Source organism: Zalophus californianus, chromosome 13 (assembly GCF_009762305.2).
Source record: "Zalophus californianus isolate mZalCal1 chromosome 13, mZalCal1.pri.v2, whole genome shotgun sequence".
In the NCBI taxonomy this organism is placed as follows: Eukaryota; Metazoa; Chordata; class Mammalia; order Carnivora; family Otariidae; genus Zalophus; species Zalophus californianus.
In genome coordinates, this window is record NC_045607.1 from 93652154 (window position 1) to 93670383 (window position 18230).

Sequence of the window (18230 nt, forward strand, 5' to 3'; positions counted from 1 at the left end):
ATAGTAGCTATTAAACTGATATTTCAGGGGCACCTGGGTGGTTCAGTCAGTTAAGCGGCCGACTCTTAGTTTCGGCTCCGGTCATGACCCCAGGGTGGTGAGATCGAGCCCCACATCCGGCTCCTCTCTGGACATGCAGCCTGTTTAAGATTCTCTCTCTCCCTCTGCCCACCCCCCCAACCGCTCACACACACCCCCCCACGCTCACACACTCTCTCTCTCCAAACAACAACAGAAAATTGATATTTCAGTGTATACTGTGTGCTGGTCTAATTCCCTTACTCTCTTGACCCTAGGCTTGGTGGTGAATAAAATAATTTCCCTGTACACCCAAGGAAGTAAGTGTGAAATGATAGGATCTCACTCCAAATACCAACAAATGCAAGATATTACATCAGAGTACACAATAGGGAGCATGTCTGACATTTGGATGTTCCCCTTTAGCTACAGAGAAATCACTGATTCACAAAGGTTTAGGGGTCTTTATCCATCTCAGAAATTGTTTGCAATTTGATTTTTTTAATTCAATTCTATTATGTTATGTTAATCACCATACAATACATCATAAGTTTTTGATGTGGTGATCCACGATTCAATGTTTTCGTGTAACACCCAGTGCTCCATGCAGTACGTGCCCTACTTAATACCCATCACCGGGCTAACCCATCCCCCCACCCCCTCCCCTCTAAAACGCTGTTTCTCAAAGTCCACAGTCTCTCATGGTTCATCTCTCCCTCCGATTTCCCCCCCTTCATTTTTTCCTTCCTTCTCCTAATGTCCTCCATTGTATTCCTTATGTTCCACAAATAAGTGAAACCATATGATAATTGAGTTTCTCTGCTTGACTTATTTCACTTAGCACAATCTCCTCCAGTCCCATCCATGTTGATGCAAAAGTTGGGTATTCATCCTTTCTGATGGCTGAGTACTATTCCATTGTATATATGGACCACATCTTCTTTATCCATTCATCTGTTGAAGGGCATCTCGGTTCTTTCCACAGTTTGGCTATTGTGGACATTGCTGCTATGAACATTGGGGTGCATATGGCCCTTCTTTCCACTACATCTGTGTCTTTGGGGTAAATACCTAGTAGTTCAATTTCTGGGTCATAGGGTAGCTCTATATTTAATTTTTTGAGGCACCTCCACCTTGTTTTCCAAAGTGGCCATACCAACTTGCATTCCCACCAACAGTGTAAGAGGGTTCCCGTTTCTCCACAACCTCCCCAACATTTGTTGTTTCTTGCCCTGTCCATTTTGCCATTCTAACTGGTGTAAGGTGGTATCTCAGTGTGGTTTTGATTTGAATTTCCCGGATGGCTAATGATGATGAACATTTTTTCATGTGTCTGTTATCCATCCATTTGAATGTCTTCTTCAGAGAAGTGTCTGTTCGTGTCTTCTGCCCATTTTTTGAGTTATTTGCTTTTTGAGTGTTGAGTTTGAGAAGTTCTTTATAGATCTTGGATACCAGCCCTTTATCTGTAGTGTCATTTGCAAATATCTTCTCCCATTCTGTGGGTTGCCTCTTTGTTTTGTTGACGGTTTCCTTTGCTGTGCAGAAGCTTTTTATCTTGAGGAAGTCCCAAAAGTTCATTTTTGCTTTTGTTTCACTTGCCTTTGGAGATGTATCTTGAAAGAAGTTGCTGTGGGCGATGTCAAAGAGGTTACTGCCTGTGTTCTCCTCTAGGATTTTGATGGATTCCTGACTCACATTGAGGTCTTTCATCCATTTTGAGTTTATCTTTGTGAATGGTGTTAGAGAATGGTCGAGTTTCATTCTTCTGCATGTGGCTGTCCAATTTTCCCAGCAACCATTTATTGAAGAGATTTTTTTTTTCCATTGCATGTTTTTTCCTGCTTTGTCAAAGATTATTTGACCATGGAGCTGAGGGTCCATATCTGGGCTCTCTATTCTGTTCCATTGGTCCATATGTCTGTTTTTGTGCCAGTACCATGCTGTCTTGGTGATCACTGCTTTGTAATAGAGCTTGAAATTGGGCAACGTGATGCCCCCAACTTTGTTTTTCTTTTTCAACATTTCCTTGGCGATTCAGGGTCTTTTCTGATTCCATACAAATTTTAGGATTGTTTGTTCTAGCACTTTGAAAAATGTCATTGGCATTTTGATTGCGATGGCACTGATGGTTCAAAATGACACACTGTAATGTTTCCCTCCCATTTTCTGGATTACCAGTTAGACTGAGCATGTTTTCCTGCCTGTGGACCCTTTACATCCCCACTCCCATGAATTACCTTCTCACATAGTTCCCATTTGTCTATGTGGAGTCTACTGTGTTTTGTTTGAATTCATAGGAGCACTTGACTGCACTGAGTTCGGGTCGCGCTGGGACCAGCTGGGCCCCCCATGGGTCAGGAGCATGTGTGGGGAAGAGTCCAGGCCCAGGGTCAAGCCTGGGCAGGGCTGGGCTGGGGTTCGTGCAGGCTCAGGGCCCAGGGTTAGGACGACATGGTGCTGGGTGAGGGAGAGGGTCAGGGTGGGGGTAGGGGTAGGGCCTGGGACCCAGACGGGGTCAGGGCAGAGGGTCAGGTCGGGTCGGGTCAGGCTGGGGTCAGCAGCCATGGCTATGGGTAGAAAGGCGCCAAGCGCCCACAGCCGAGGCCGGCGGGCGGCCCTGCTCTGGCTTGTGCTGCTGCCGGCAGGCATGCGAGGGTTCTGGTCGGAGGCCTCCCGTGCCCTGGACCCCGCTGCAGGTGAGGCTGAAGCCGAGGAGCCCGGTTGGCCTGAGCGCCGAGCACAGCGGTTGGCGCCGGCAGCAGGCGCGTTGGGCTGAGGCGTGTGGGCGGAGGGGTTTCGCGAGGGGCTGGGGCGGGGCCGCAACCCTCTCTTCTCTCCTCCGCCTCTTACCAGGCGGCCCTGGGACACCCCCAAACCCCAACACAGGTGGGTAACAGGCCCCACTGACAACCCCCTGGACCTGGGCAGGTGGCCAGGCCTGGCCCTGGGATGGGGGCTGGGTGGGGGAGGTCTGCTGCTGACTGAGGGGCCCAGGAGGCCCCTCCCGGGGGTCCCGGGCACATCCCTGACCTCCCGGGCCCCCGGGTGTGAATCCCAGAACCAGGGCTGTCTTCATTAGCCCACTTCCTCTTCTTGGAGAAACGGCGCGTCCTGAGTCAGGGGAGTGGCTTTCCCGGAGTTCCACAGCACCAGACTCCTGCCTGGGAACCTCTCTCCCTGAGATGCTGTGGTGGGGTGGAGGGGCCACAGGAGCCCCCTGGAGACGATCTGGAGCAAGTCTGGTAGCCTGTGAGACCTGCAGCTCTTTGGTCTGCAGAGTAGGCGAGGAGGTGGAGTGTGCTTGTTGAAAGGAATGTCTGGGATGTGCCCAGCCCCCAGCAGGGGTGTTCAGAGACGTCTGCCTCCCTGCAGACGCTGCTGTGGCCCCCTCATCCCCCTTGCCCCGCCCCGCCAGACCCCTGGGCCCTCGTCCCCCCTGGGCCCTCGTCCCCCCAGGGCCCTCGTCCCCCCAGGGCTTGCTGGCCTGTGCTCTGCTCTGCAGCCCTCAGCAGCAGTCACGAAGGCAGGGTCAGGCAACCCTGGCATTTTGGGCAGTCCCCTTGACCCTTGGCCTCGGTTTTTGCCCCTGTGACGTGGAGGAGGGCCTTTGTGACTGCATCATTCGGGGTCACCGGTGTCTCGGTCATGGACAGGGTGGGGGGTGTCTCTGCAGTGTGTGGGAAGCCCAAGGCGATGGGGAGGATCTACGGCGGCCAGGATGTGTTGGCGGGCCAGTGGCCATGGCAGGCCAGCCTGCGGTACCAGCACACGCACGTCTGCGGAGCTGTCCTCATTGACCCCCTCTGGCTGGTTTCCACTGCCCACTGCTTTCTCAAGTGAGTCCTCCTTCCTGGGTGCCAGCAGAGGGGCCGGTAGGGTGGGGGGTGGAGGGAGAGGAGTGGAGGGGTGACGGGTGTCCAATGCCAGTTCCTCTGGGCTTTGCTCTGGCGCGGTGTGTGGCCTCCAAACATGCCACATTCCTGCCTTTGACCCATGTCCCCTCCACCTGAATGTGCTCCCCCCTCCCCGCGTCTCCGTCCTCAGTCCCTGTGCCTCCCCCAGCACGAACGTGCCCTAGGAGATGGGCAGGGTCTGTCTTGCTGCCATGCAGTGTGGGCAGGCTCTTGGCCTCCTCGGCCAGGCTTCTCCTCAGTATCTGCAGACTCCTGGGCATCAGACTGCAGTCAGGGACCTGGGGCTGCCCACACGGCCAGCAGCTAGCTTTCTTACCACTTCTGCAGAACTGCGTGCCCGGGAGAAGTCGTGGTTGCTGGCACCCGCCTGCCAGGCTGCCTGGGTGGGCGGTGGGCTGTGGGCTCCCTGAGCTTGACATGGCTGCTCAGGAGGCTGGCTCGTCTGGCCTCCTGGGCCTGGCTCAGTGCCTGGCTTCTGAAGAGATGAGGAGAGGTCTCAGGGAAGTGGGGGCATCACAGCCCAGGTCAGGGAGCTAGAGCTCAGGCACTGACTGGCTTTAAGGGCCCAGAGCCCCATCAGAACCGACCCTGTGCCACACGAGCCCCTCTGGGGCAAGGGGGTGTCTCCGTGTTGGCAGGAGAGAAAGCCAACGTGGGAGAGAGGGGAGGGCCCTGTGGACAGGGAGGGAGGTCAGGAGAGGTGCAGTGGCCCAGCCGGCATGGTGCTGGGGAGAAGGCTTTGGGCCGGGGGGGGGGGGCGGGTTGGAGGGGGCGTGGGCTTCCAGGGGGCAGGCCACATAGTTGCAGGGTGGGCCGTTTCATGCCTCGTGTTCAGGGGACAAGGCAAATGCACTCGTTTGCTCATTTATTTTTTTTTAAAGATTTTATTTATTTATTTGAGAGAGAGAGAGAATGAGAGATAGAAAGCATGAGAGGGAAGAGGGTCAGAGGGAGAAGCAGACTCCCCGCTGAGCAGGGAGCCCGATGCGGGACTCGATCCCGGGACTCCAGGATCATGACCTGAGCCGAAGGCAGTCGCTTAACCAACTGAGCCACCCAGGCGCCCTCATTTCCTCATTTAAACAAATCTTTTGTGAACGCTTATGACCAAGTGGACCAGCGGCTGTGGGGCAGGAAGGTGTTTATAGGAAGAAGGGGCCAGAAAGTTGTGGGGCCGCAGCTGGGCCGTGGGGAGCTTTGGGAAAGGTCAGGCTAGGGTGAGGCTGGAGCCGGGGCTCCTCTGTGTAAAATGAAAGAGCTCAGTGTGAGGCCCCACCAGGAAGCCTTGAGCACGAGGAGTCCCTGCTCCTCCAGTGTGGGGTGTACTGGGGGAGACACGAGCCTGAGGCTGGGATGAAGATCAATCAGCCTCAAGATGGTTGGGAAGAGGAGGCAGAAGCCACCTGGCCCCCTGCAGGCACAGGCTCTGGAGGGAGGGGTGGTTAGACGAGGGGCAGGGAGAGAGCGCTGGCCCATGCTCAGAGGTGAGAGCGACCACGAGCTCTTCTCCACCAGCAAATCCCACGCACCAGCGGACTACCAGGTTCTGTTGGGAAGCACGCGGCTGTACCAGCACACCCAGCATGCACAGGAGATGTCCCTGAGCCGGATTATCGTGCACCCAGACTTTGAGAAGCGTCACCCCTTCGGGAGCGACATAGTCATGCTGCAGCTGCACCTGCCTGTGAACCTCACCTCCTACATCGCCCCTGCCTGCCTCCCGAGCCCTGGCATGCAGCTGTCCAGCGGCTTGTCCTGCTGGATCACCGGCTGGGGGATGCTCAGCGAGGACAGTGAGGGGTGCGGGAGAGGCGGGTGGGTGAGGGCTGCAGGGGAGAAGGGGGGCGTGGCTCAGTCTGAGGGGCCCCAGGCAAGCAGCCACCGGACTTTGGGCCTCTGGGCCTCATTTCTAGAGGACTGGACCATTTTAGTTCTAGTTCTGAAAAGTGTGTGATTCTAAAGTTTCAGAGTTCCTTAAGTCCAAGGACTGTCCAGCCTCCAGCATTCTCTCTCTCTCCCCCTCCCTTGTGTGCGTGCGCGCACACACGCACACACGTGTGCACACGCGCGCACACACACGCACACACGCACACGCACACACGTGTGCACACACGCGCACACACACATGCACACACGCGCACGCACACATGCACACATGCCTTCCCATCTGTGCTTAGAATGAGTCCAAACTCCCTGCTTTGGCGCTCAGGCCTGCGTGTCGTTGGCCCGCACTCTCCCTGCATGCCCCCCCATGCCCCCCCCCACGCCCCGTCCCAGCCACCAGCCTCCTTCCTGCTCGAGTGCTCCAGACCATCCTGACCCCATGGCCTCGGCTGGCCTCTCTGCCCACCGGTGTTTGCTTGCGGGACTCACTCTGTCTTTACAACTACAACTCGGCCCCTCCTGCTTGCTCACAGGACCTGAAAGGGGCACCTCCTCCTGTTCTGTTTCGTTCACACCATTTATTAGGTCTATAACAGTCCCGGACACTCACCTCACTCACGCTGTATCCCCAACAACAGTGCTCCCTGTGTCATGGGTATCCACAAGATGCCCAGCATGAGGACAGGTGGATGGAGGGGCGAGTGCTCGTGGCTGGATGGGGGGCCGTGGCTGGGAGATGAGTGGCTGGTGGCCAGTGTACAGATGCTGGAGGGATGGAGCTGTATGTGGACGGGTGGGTGCGTGGACGGGTGGGTGCGTGGACGGGTGGGTGCGTGGACGGGTGGGTGCGTGGACGGGTGGGTGCGTGGACGGGTGGGTGGAAGGAGGGAGCATGGTGGGCCGAGAGGTAGGAGGATGGAGGGAAGGGAGGAAGGTCAATGACAGACAAGTGGACATGATGGCATGCGTTGCTCAGTGGTTGCTAAGGGCCCACGAATGGCGTGTGTTGCTGGGGTTTGCCTTCTGTCTTTGAGGGACAGATAAGAGTGAGGTGCAGGGAATGGAAGAATCTATGGAAAGTCCGGGAAATAGGAGAGGAGCCTGTGAGGGGCGGATGGAAGGCTGCCGCCATGTTCGAGGCTCATCTGTGCTGAGCAGGCCCCATGTTTCAGGGGCAGCGGGGGTGGGGCGTGGCTGGGCTTCCCCACAGCGCGCGTCCCTGGTTCCCTTCTCGTCCGCACAGAGCATCTGCATTCGCCCTTCCGTCTGCAGGAGGGTAAGGTGAGCCTCATTGAGAACGAGTTCTGTAACGTCTTATACAGACAAAGACTTAGCAACAGCAAGACCTACTCTGTGCAAGAGGAGATGCTGTGTGCTGGGGACTTCTCGACGGGAAAGGCCATCTGCCAAGTGAGTGGGGCCGTTTCTCTTCTTCCCTGCCCGCTCTCCTCTGTGTCCCCGGGGGCCGTGTTGCTTCTCCTCTGCTCGTGGAGCGCCCCTGGGCCTGCGTGTCGTCCCATCCGCAGCCCCTTCCTAAGCCACCCGAGGGCACCTGCTGGGACTCCCCCACGGCGTCCGTTTTGGCAGGCTTATTCCCGGGGGGCAGTGTCGAATCCCCGTGTTGGATTTGGGCGTTTGCTCTGCCTTGCCACTTGTCCTGAGCATGCGTCCGCTCCCACGGCTCTGCCGGGCTTCGCCGTGTGCATTCAGGCCTGCCACGGCCTCCACTCCTGAGGAGTATTCTCGGAGCTTCTGAGTCTTTCATGCCATTCACTTCATTCACATTCTCCTCATATCCACAGCAACTCCACGTAGAGTTGTCAGAGGGAAAGGTGTGCAGAGGCTCAGCTTTGGCAGGTGTTTGCAGACCTTGTACCGCCTCGGGCAGCAGGTGCATCGGTATCCTCGGCAACGGTGGGCACTCTCCATCTTTGCTCATGTGGGGGTGTGTGCATCGTGCTATCTCACCGGGGTTTTATTTGTGTTTTCCTGATGACTAATTAAGTTACATAAATTCTCCTGTCTGTTGTCATCGTGTGTCTTCTGTGAAGTTTCCCTTCTAGTTTTTCCATGTCTCACTTTTCTGTTGTGCTGTCTGTCTTTTTCTTTTAGGAGCTCTTTGCACTTTTGTATATTCTGGATACACGTCCACTGCTGGGCATGTGGACCATGAGGGTCTCTTTCTGTTCTGTGCGAGGCCCTATCCTGCAGTGGGTCAGGAGGCCCAGCGAGGAGACGTGGCCAGCCTAACATAAGGCAGCTTGGCCGGACCCCCCTGGTGCTCTGACTCTGAGCCCACCCGGCCTCCAAGCACGCTCCCAGGGCCCAGCCTCGAGAGCCGGTGTCTGGGCGCCCAGCTCCTGCACAGAAGGCTCCAGAAGGGGAGGGGAGGGTGGGAGGGCTCGGGAGCCAGACACACGGCTCGGCCACGTGTCCCTGCCTGCACGGGGGCCTCGGACAGCACCTTCCGAGCCTGCGCAGGACTCTGAGGCCTCTTTCATGGGGTCGTCGAAAGGATGGTATAGTGGGCTAATTACTGTTCCCCAAATTCACATCCACCGGGAACTTTAGAATGTGACCTTACTGGGAACTCTGTAGGGTCTTCGCAGCTGTGATTAGAGTCTCGAGGTGAGACTATTCTGCACTCAGAGGGGCCCTAAATGCAATGCCTGGTGTTGTTAAAAGATAGAGGGAAAGGCGCCAAGACCCTTGACCTCAGACGCTGGCTCCAGAACTGGGAGAGGCGAGTTTCTGTTGTTTTTTAAGCCCCCCGGTTTGTGGTCATGTGGGGTGGTGGCTCCAGGAAACAGACAGGAGGTGTGAGACAGGCCTGCCAAGGGGAGGCCTCACTGACAGCCGCTCTCACTGCGGCCCGGGAGCTGCCGAGCCAGAGGAGGAGTCCTGCTTTTTCTGGGTTCCCAGGCCAGAGCCGATGGTGGGGACTCTCGGCCCAGCCTCCTCACAGGGTCAGCTGCACCCAGAGGTGACGCACACTCGGCTGTCACCCTGGACCTCCCTTCTGACCCTGCCCCCAACCTGCCCTCTCCTGCGGAGGCCATGCCTGTGGAGCTTAGAGCTGGTGCCCTTTGTGGGCCTGGGGGCTGGACATCGTAGTGCCCTCGACCCCAGGCTGAGGACTCCACTGAGCTGGACGCCGGGAGCGCCCCCACAGCCTGTCCATGCAGTTCTCTGGCCCCGTCTTCCAGGCCACCTGCTCTGGCCCCCACCCCGGGCTCTCTTCTCTCTCCTGAGGGCCCCCTCCTTGTGCAGGGCGCTGGAAGCAGCTCTGGGGGGTGGGTGCTGCAGGACAACTCGGCGCTCAGATTGTGGGGTGGACGGACCCACTCCGGCCTCAGTCTGTCATTGATCAGTGCTGGGAGCCCAGCCAGGTTTCCTCACCCATGAAGTGGGGGTGCTGACAGCCTCCCCTTCACAGGGTTCCTGTGGAGAGTTTAGTGCAGCGCCTGGTCTGTGGGAACAAGGAACACGTGCCGGCCTTCACTCTCCTGCCTGGTCTGCCTCCCTGATCTGAGCTCCGTGTGTCCTTCTGGGCCTGTCAGCCTCATGCTTGTCAACATGGCCGTCGAAGCCTGGGCCCCGCCTGACGCACGCACACACGTGGCTTGTTCTGTCCCTACGCGGTGCAAACCAAGGTGCACTTGGTATGGGCTACGTTAGTGTTGGGGTCTCCTCTGCCTGCTGAGAGCTCTCAGGGCCTGGGAGGCCGCTGGAGCCCATCCCGCCTCCTCCAGGCTGGCCGGGGTCCTGCGTGGTATCTGCTGCTCACCTGCGTGGATCGCTGAGGCATGGAGTGGGCAGAGGCCATGGCGTGGGGGACACACCACGGGGAGAGCCAAAGGCACTCCAGGTGGGGGCCCCTGTGGGGGGGGAGGGGTCACCACTCTCCAAGGAGCCCCTGTGTGAGTCTGGGGGCCGCAGTGATGAGCCACCTCAAACTGGGTGGCTAAAGCAACAGATAGTCATCATCTGACATTTCTGGGCATCCAGAGTCTAAAATAGAGGTGTGGACGCTGGTGGCTCCTTCCGGAGGCTCGAGGGAAGAATTTCCTTGCCGTCCTCAGCTCCTGGGGCCACCTGCACTCTTTGGCCTGTGGCCTCCTCTGTCCTCAGAGCATGTGGCTCCAGCCTCAGCTTTGGGGGCACAGCTCCTTCTGTGACTCTGACCTCCTGCCTGCCTCTGTCTCGTGCTGACCCACCCAGATAACCTAGGGCCGTCTTCCTATTCCAAGACCCTCAACTCAAGCACCACTGCAGAGCCCCATGTGAGCTCACAGGTTCCAGGGGTGAGGCTGTGTGTCTCTCAGGGGCACGTTTTGGCCCGCCACCCCTGTGCCCTTCTGTCTCTCTCAAGTGACCTCTTCCCCAGCCGTGGGTCTCAGCTGGAGATCTGACAACACCCAGACCGTCACACTGGGAGCCCAGCAGCCTCCCCACCCACAGCAAACCGCCCCCCTGCCCCTCCGTGCACTGCCGGCCCCTCCTGGGGCCCTGGAGGCTCTCCCACGGCCCCGGCTCCCTCCTCCCCTGAAAGACTCCCCCCAACAGTACTGAGTCTCCTAACCCACTCCACCCAGGTGTGTCCCTACCGTGCCTTGCCAGCCTCTCAGGACTCCAGTAACTCCCAGCACCTGTCCGGGGACCCCTGCTTGCTGCCCCAGACCCCCAGCGATGTGGGCTGCCTCCACCAGGGCCAGGCTTGGGCATTTTCTGGACATGCTCAACCAAGAAGCTGAGAGAAAACCAAAGTCCTAAATGGATGAAGAGGAGGGGGCCCCAGTGGGGATGCGCCCTGCAGCTCTGGTGGTGGGGGGATGGTTGGCCTGTGCAGAGGCTTCGGCCAGCTGGCCTCCACTCACGGCGAGCCCTCCTGGGCCCTGTCCCTGCAACTGTCCCCTCTAGGCCTTGGGTGGTGCCTCGTCCCAGCCGCCAGCCCGTTCGTCGGTGCAGGGGCAGAAGGCAGAGTCCTGAGGGGAGATCAGGAGCCCCCTGAAGTGCAGTTCTCAGGCCCACTCGTGTGAACTTGACGGGTCCAGACTTTCCCAGACTCACAAGTCTCACCTGCCCCTGCTGTTCTCAGGCTCTGCTCCATCAGCCACACTAACTCCCTTTTCTTTCCTAGGGCGATTCTGGGGGCCCCCTCGTCTGTGACCTCCCCACAGCCTGGGTTCTGGTGGGGCTGGCCAGCTGGGGCTTGGACTGCCGGCACCCTATCTACCCCAGCGTCTTCACCAGGGTCGACTACTTCACTGACTGGATCAACAGGATCCGGAGGCTCACACCTCCCCCTGATCCCACATCTGCTCCTCAGACCGGGTTTCCAGACCAGACTCTGCAAGCTGTCAGCCCATCTGGGCGTGGCCCAGCCCTTGTACCTCCCCAGACCTGGCTCCTGCTTGCAGTTTGCGCTCAGGGACCCACGGCAGGCCCCGCGGTGACCCGCTGAGCCCCTCTGTCCTGCTCTCTGCCTCAGGCCCCAGTCTGCTTGCTGGAACCTTCCGCGCCCTCCCTCCCACTGACTCTCAGTGGTTCCTCCAGGACTTCCCTGTCCCTCAGCTGCCTCCTCCCAAGCCAAGCCTGAAAAAACAAACGGAAACAAATAAAAGACTCATCCTGCTTTTGTCTTGGGACCCCACTGCCCCTCCTGCTCCTCAGCATTCACCCCTCCCTTGAGGTCAGGCATCCGGCTCCTGGTGCAAGGAAAGGGGGCCTGTCAGGGAGACTGTCCGAGGGCGGGGGGGGCGGGGAGCCAGAGCTGCCAGCTGGGAAGAGAGCACTGGGGAACGAGGGGGCCTTCAGAGGAAGTGTGTCAGGCAGCTCGGGCTGCCTAACAAACACCAGAGCCCAGGGGGCTTAAACAGTGGCAATTTATCACCTCCTAGCCCTGGAGGCGGGAACTCCGAGGTCCCGCATGGGCAGGCTGGTTTCCCCCGAGGCCTCTCTGCTGGTGGGCGGACACGTCTTCCCTGTGTGCTCACGCGGTTGTCCCTCTGTGCGTGTCTCTGTCCTCATCTCCTTATAACGACACCAGTCCTGTGGGATTAGGGCCACCCTAGTGGCCTCTCTTAGCCTTAATCACCTCTGTAAAGACTTTATCTCCAAATACAGGCACATTCTGAGGTGATGGGAGTTAGGACTCCAATAAAAGAATTTTGGAGAACACAATTCAGCGCATAGGTGGAAGTAAGACATTTCACCAGATGTCTACAGTGCCGGGGAGCAAAAGTCTCCCCCAAAGTAGAGAAACATCAATCCAGGGGTTTGGAGGAGGGAGGGCCGACTCCCAGTGGAGGTGGGGGGAAGCTCCAGACTGCAGGGTGATTGAGTTGGACTGGGGTGCATGACCAGGCCATGAGTAAGGGGGTTCTGGCCTGCAGTGGGAAGGGCTCTCAGACATGGAGGGAGAGTGAGTCAGGAGCAGAGGAGGCCGGATGCTGGGCCGAGAGCCGAGGTTCAGACCAGTGGTCCTCAGACCTCTGTTCCTACAGCAGACTCCCAGCACCTTCCTCACCTACCGCCACGGCCCCACTCTCCCTAGTCGGAAGGGGCCCAACTCGATGTGAAACAGCTCCCTGCTTCCCAAGGCCACAAGCCAGCCTGCCTGAGGTGCCCACACAACCTTCAGCAGCTGGATCCTGGTGTCACCTTTCCTGCTCAGCTGACCCAGGACCTAGTGGCCAGGTGATAAGACCTGAAGCAATGTTCTCGGGTGTCCTTCCTGCCTGTCTGCCTGACAAAGGCCCTGGTGCAGCCAGCACAGCCCCCTCCTCACAATGCACCCACCCCAGCCCTCACACCCACAGTAAGGTGAGAAAGCTCCCATTTAATGCACATCCTGTACAGACCAAGTGCCATTCAGAGGGTTTCATGCAAATTCTTTCCAATTCTGGCATTGTTTCAATATCCTGGATCCTTGCTGACAGATGGGCAAAAATGGACTCACGTGCCTGTTAACACTGGGATCTCACTGGTGCGGGCGCTGCTTTCCAGGATGGTCTTGGGAGGCCTCAGGAACCTGTCTTCCCAGGGCGCACGTTGTGTGGGCCTTGCTGGCAGACCCTGCCCTAACTGTCCCTCTGGCCGGAGCCCCACCGCGAGGTACCCGATGCCTGGCTGTGCGCCTGCCACTGGCTCAGCTGTCCCTGGAAGGGGAAAGGTGAGCCTTCTCTCCCTTGGTGGGAAATTCACTTCTGGGGCCCCAGGCGGGGTGCTGAGCCTCCTGAAAGTCCATGAGTACTGAGATGGTGTGTGGTTCTCACACTCTAGTTCAGCTGGACCATTAGCATCTCCACTGGTCCTAACCTTCTCTTCTGCCAACCGTGGTGGCTGCAGCTGGCTGTTGTCTGGACTTCCTTCCCTGCCCCTCCTGGGGGTTCTCAGACATCTACCAGAGGCATCGCACACCTATGTCACCCGCACAACAGAGCAACCAACTTTCCCCATCACCTGCAGCCAACTTGGTGCTCAGTGTTATTATCCTGCTTCAGTTTCCTGTTAAAGATAAAACCAGGTCTGTCAGGGCTCTGCAGCGTTCCAGAGATGGCACAGGTAGACAGTAGTAGAACAGGGACTCAACTCCACATCTCTCTCTCGGGGAGCTGGAGCTCCTTGCTATTCCAAACTCCACAGGCTGCACTCACATGCTGTTACCCTGCCCCCCCTCCCCTCAGACACCTGGGAGAGGCCTCCTCAGATCTGTCCCAAGAGTGGGGTCCAGATACCCACTCCTGAGTAGGCAGTCTAGGGTAGGGTTGGAGGGAAGGGGCCGAGTGGAGGAGCCAGTGAGCCGGGGAACAGGGCCTGGAAGGGCACTGGAGGTGTCTGTGGGGAGAGGGACGTGGACAGTCTGCCCCTGGGGATTCCCTGCCCTCCTAGATGGGGCGCTGGCACCGGCTGCCAGCTCTCATTGCCGAGTCAACCCCAGACAAGCTACAGAAGTGAGACCAAGCTAACAAGAACCAATTAGAGGCTTTCTGCTTCCAGTCTGGAGTATAAAGAGCTTGGAAGTCATTACTCCCATCTTCAAAACATGAAAAATATTGAACAAACTAAAACTCAACCGCTCTTCTTAGACCCAGTAGAGATTTGAGGTCATAGGGCAAGACGTGGCCCAGAAAAATCAGAGTCCAGCGGATGGGGGACCCCAGCTTGCCCAAGTGTAGTCAACTGCCAGAGCCAACCCTGCTGTGGGAGAGCTCACACGGCAGCTGGTGGCCAGAGACCTGTGTGGACCCACCCAAGAGTCCAAGGCTCTGGGGTCCAGCCCGGGGGGGCCACACTTGCACAAGTGTTTCCTCCAGGAACCTCATTATGTTCTCAAGCGTAGGTCAGAGAAAACTGCTTCCCACTTCTGGTAGGGCAGATAGTTTCTCCAAACCTGTAGCTTCTCTTCATCCCTGACCAGGCCTTTCATCCAGGAAAAGTTTTAATTTTGATGAAGTCCAATTTTTTCTTTTTTCTTTTTTCTTTTATGGCTGGTGCTTTTGCTGTTGGGTCTAAGAGCTCTTCAACAAGCCCTAGCACCCAAAAATGTTCTCCTAGGTTAGTTTATAAGAAGTTCAATGTTTTGGTTTATTTTTTAAATATTTTATTTATTTATTTATTTGAGCTCCCTGCTGAGCTGGGAGCCCAATGCAGGACTCGATCCCAGAACTCTGGGATCATGACCTGAGCCAAAGGCAGTCACTTAACCAACTGAGCCATCCAGGCGCCCAAGGTTCAACGCTTTATATCTTACATTTAAATCTATTATCCATTTTAAGTTATTTTCAACATTTGCTAAAAACACTATCCTCTTTCCATCATATTGCTTTTGCACTTTTCTAAAACACAAGTTTGCTGTTTCTGTGTGTGACTCTGTATTCTCTATCCTGCCCATGAGCCACATACCCATCCCTCCACCAACACCACACTGCTTTATATTATAGCTTTATGTCAAGCCTTAACATCCTCCAATTGTATTCTGCTTTCTCAAAAACAGTTCTAGCTATTCTGGTTCCTTTACCTTTACCTTTCCTCTATGCATTTTGGGATAAGTTTGTCTAGGTTGACAAAAGAATTCTGTAGGAAGTTGACATTTTACTATATTGTCTTCCAATCCACGAATGTGATATATCTCTTTATTTGTCTTGTTTAGTTCTTTTCATCAGGGTTTAATTGGTTTTATCATACAGATCCTCTCTTTAAAAAAATTTTTATAACCAAACAGTTCACTTTTTGGAATTGTTTGTACATGGCATTGTGTTTTTAATTCCCGTTTCCAGTTGTTCCTTGTTAGTATTAGGATATACAATTCATGTTTCTTGATGTTGTATCCTGAAACTTTGATAGAATGATCGTCATTTGTTAGGCATTTTCTTATAGATTTCTTTGGATTTTCTATGTGAACAGTCATGTCATCCATGAATATGGACTGTAATACTTCCTTCCTTCTAATCCCTTTGTTTTTATTTCTTTTTCTTGCCATACTGCACTGGCCAGTGTCTACAGTACTAAGTTGAAAAGGACAGATGAGAGAACATTCTGGTCTTGTTTTTGAATTTAAGAGAAAAATGTCCATTCTTTCGCTATTATTTATGATGCCATTGGTAGGTTTTTTTGTAGATATTTCTTGCTGGGTTGAGGTAGTGCCCTTTTATTCCCAGTTTTATGAGTGTCTAACATGAATTTGTGTTGAGTTTTGTCAAATACTTTTTCTGCATTAACTGCTATGCCCATGTGGGTCCTTTTCTTTAGACTATTAATGTGGATTACATTGATGATTTTTGAATATTGAACCAGGCTTGCATTCCTAGAATAAACTTCATTTAATCATAGTGTATTGGGGTGCCTGGGTGGCTCAGTCGGTTATGCGTCTACCTTCAGCTCAGGTCATGATCTCAGGGTCGTGGGATTGAGCTCCACATCGGACTCCCTGCTCAGCAGGAAGCCTGCCTCTCCCTCTGCCTGCAGCTGTCCCTGCTTGTGCTCTCTCTCAAATAAATAAAATCTTTTTAAAAAATCACAGTGTATTATTATTTCCTTCCTTCTTCATGTGTTGGCCTTATTTTGCTATTTTTTTCTAGTTTCCTTTGGTGGAAGCTTAGATTATTAATTTGAGAACTTCCTTCTTTTCTAATATAGGCATTTAGTGCCTTTTTTTTCCCTCTCAGCAATGTTTTATCTGGCTCCTACCACATTTTATATGTTGTATTTTCATTTTCATTTAGTTCTGTATATTTTTTTAAAAGATTTTATTTATTTGAGAGAGAGAGAATGAGAGATAGAGAGCACGAGAGGGAAGAGGGTCAGAGGGAGAAGCAGACTCCCTGCTGAGCAGGGAGCCTGATGTGGGGGACTCGATCCCAGGACTCCAGGATCATGACCTGAGCCGAAGGCAGTTGCTTAACCAACTGAGCCACCCAGGCGCCCAGTTCTGTATATTTTTTAAAATTTCTTTGAGATCCTTGTTTTAACCATGAATTATTTAGAAGTTTGCATCTTAATTTTCTTTTTTTTTTTTTTTTTTAAGATTTTATTTGTTTATTTGACAGAGAGAGAGATAGCGAGAGCAGGAACACAAGCAGGGGGAGTGGGAGAGGGAGAAGCAGGCCTCCTGCCGAGCAGGGAGCCCGATGCGGGGCTTGATCCCAGGACCCTGGGATCATGACCGGAGCCGAAGGCAGACGCTTAACGACTGAGCCACCCAGGCGCCCCATCTTAATTTTCAAACGTTTGTAGGCTTTCTTATTATTATTGTCATGTTTATATTATTTAAAGCTTATACTTTGGACATAGTAGAGTAAAATGTGATGACGTTTATTTTAGTTACTTTAAATGTATTCTTCAAATATCATTGGAATTTTCAATTTTCAAACATTAATTTTACATAGTAGTTCAGATCAGTCTTTTGTACTTGTTAGAGTAACCATAAGGGAATGCCCTGAAAATATAAACCCTAGGCCTCCAGAGACATGTTTATCAGGGGAATAGTGGGAGTTTGTGGGTCCCCATTATACTTGCTTTCTGGGTCAGCACACAGGGATCCTGAAGAGATCCAGGATCCAGGATCCAGGAGAGGGGCCCAACCGTCAAGCTCTGGTGCTTTCTAGTATATGATCAGAGAATTCCAGGCCCTGTGCTGGCAGGGACTAGAACTAGCACCGTGATCTAGTGAGCATCTAGTGAGCACTCAGGGTGAGGGGAGCACCAGCCTCTCCCTTGTTGGTCAGCATCTGATTCTGAGCTTGTGGTTGCAGCAGTAATGCTCGGTAGGCCCATGGCTGAGCCATCAGGCAGGGCTTACCAGCTTTGACAGCCATGGGCCCTGGCTGTGGGCAGTGTCCATGAAAGCTCAGGGAGGCTAGTCCACAGGGAAGCAGTTTTGGACAAGTTAACACCGACCTCTGCCACTTCAACAGTCAACATGTTCATCATGACCCCTGAATCCCCCGCCCAGATAAAGACACAATTTCTCATGAGGTTGCCCCTCTTTTATTTTTCAAACATCATCAACATCATTTCATGAAGAAAGGACATCCTAACCCAAATTGGTTAGGAAGCACATCTTGCAAAACAAGCAGGTTTGCCCTAAAACAATACTTTTAGTGACTTCCATAGACCATTCCTGATTTCTCCAATTGTGGGAAGTCCATGCTAGAAATTACCTCGGATGTTGTGTGCTGTCAGGAGCTTCTGTGAAGGCAGGAAGCTGGCACCCTCACTGGCCACATGGGCAGTGGGGGTGAAAGGACAGCAAGTGCCAGCTCTGTGCTCTCAGCGAGGCTGACTTCTGCCTACAACCCTTTGTGTCCCTGCCTTCCGAGGAATGACGGCAGTGCCGGGAACACTGCCCAGCTTCCCGATGAGTTACTACAGAGTTGCTCCTGCCTGATGAGAGGGTTGCCTGCAGGCCAGAGGGCTCCAGTCTTCCCTGGAACACATTGCTCTCGGCCCACCACTTAACAATCCCCTTCAAACAAAGCCACTTGAGCAGCACCTTCGTAAAGGTTGTTCTGTTAGGATATGCAGTCTGTGATTTGGAAAATGGTGGCTCCTTGCCTTGTTCTTGGAGAAACAGAACATACTGTGCGGAAAACTCAGCCCAGGGGACCCAGGGTCTCACTGACTGTCAAGACTGTTTCTTCAGCCAGTGCTTCGATTCCTGGTTGTGGGTAGAGAAGACAGGTGGTTGCTGCCTTTGCTGTGATGGCCTTTTGCTGGTGTCACTGGCCAAGGTTGCCTTGTTCACTATTGTGTACAAAAGGTCTCCCAGCACCTGCCTCTCTCTCAGTTGAGCCACAGCCATGCTGCCCCTAGGCTGAGTATCTCCTCTACACACCCGTGGATGGTGGTCACTTCCCTGATTCCATGAATGTGTCATCCACTTCAACTATTATTTCTTGGTGTTCTTTG

The 18230-nt window shown here is 54.5% G+C and overlaps 1 protein-coding gene across 1 annotated transcript; it reads left to right on the forward strand.

Annotated features, from left to right (window-relative positions):
- Window positions 1-2584: 2584 nt before the first annotated feature.
- Window positions 2585-11283, forward strand: LOC113934814 (putative serine protease 47). Its single transcript, XM_027616376.1, has 5 exons — window positions 2585-2717; window positions 3695-3857; window positions 5451-5728; window positions 7063-7229; window positions 10960-11283. Exons 1-5 carry the CDS (start codon window positions 2585-2587, stop codon window positions 11281-11283), a joined length of 1065 nt encoding a protein of 354 aa, XP_027472177.1.
- The last annotated feature ends 6947 nt before the right edge of the window (window positions 11284-18230 follow it).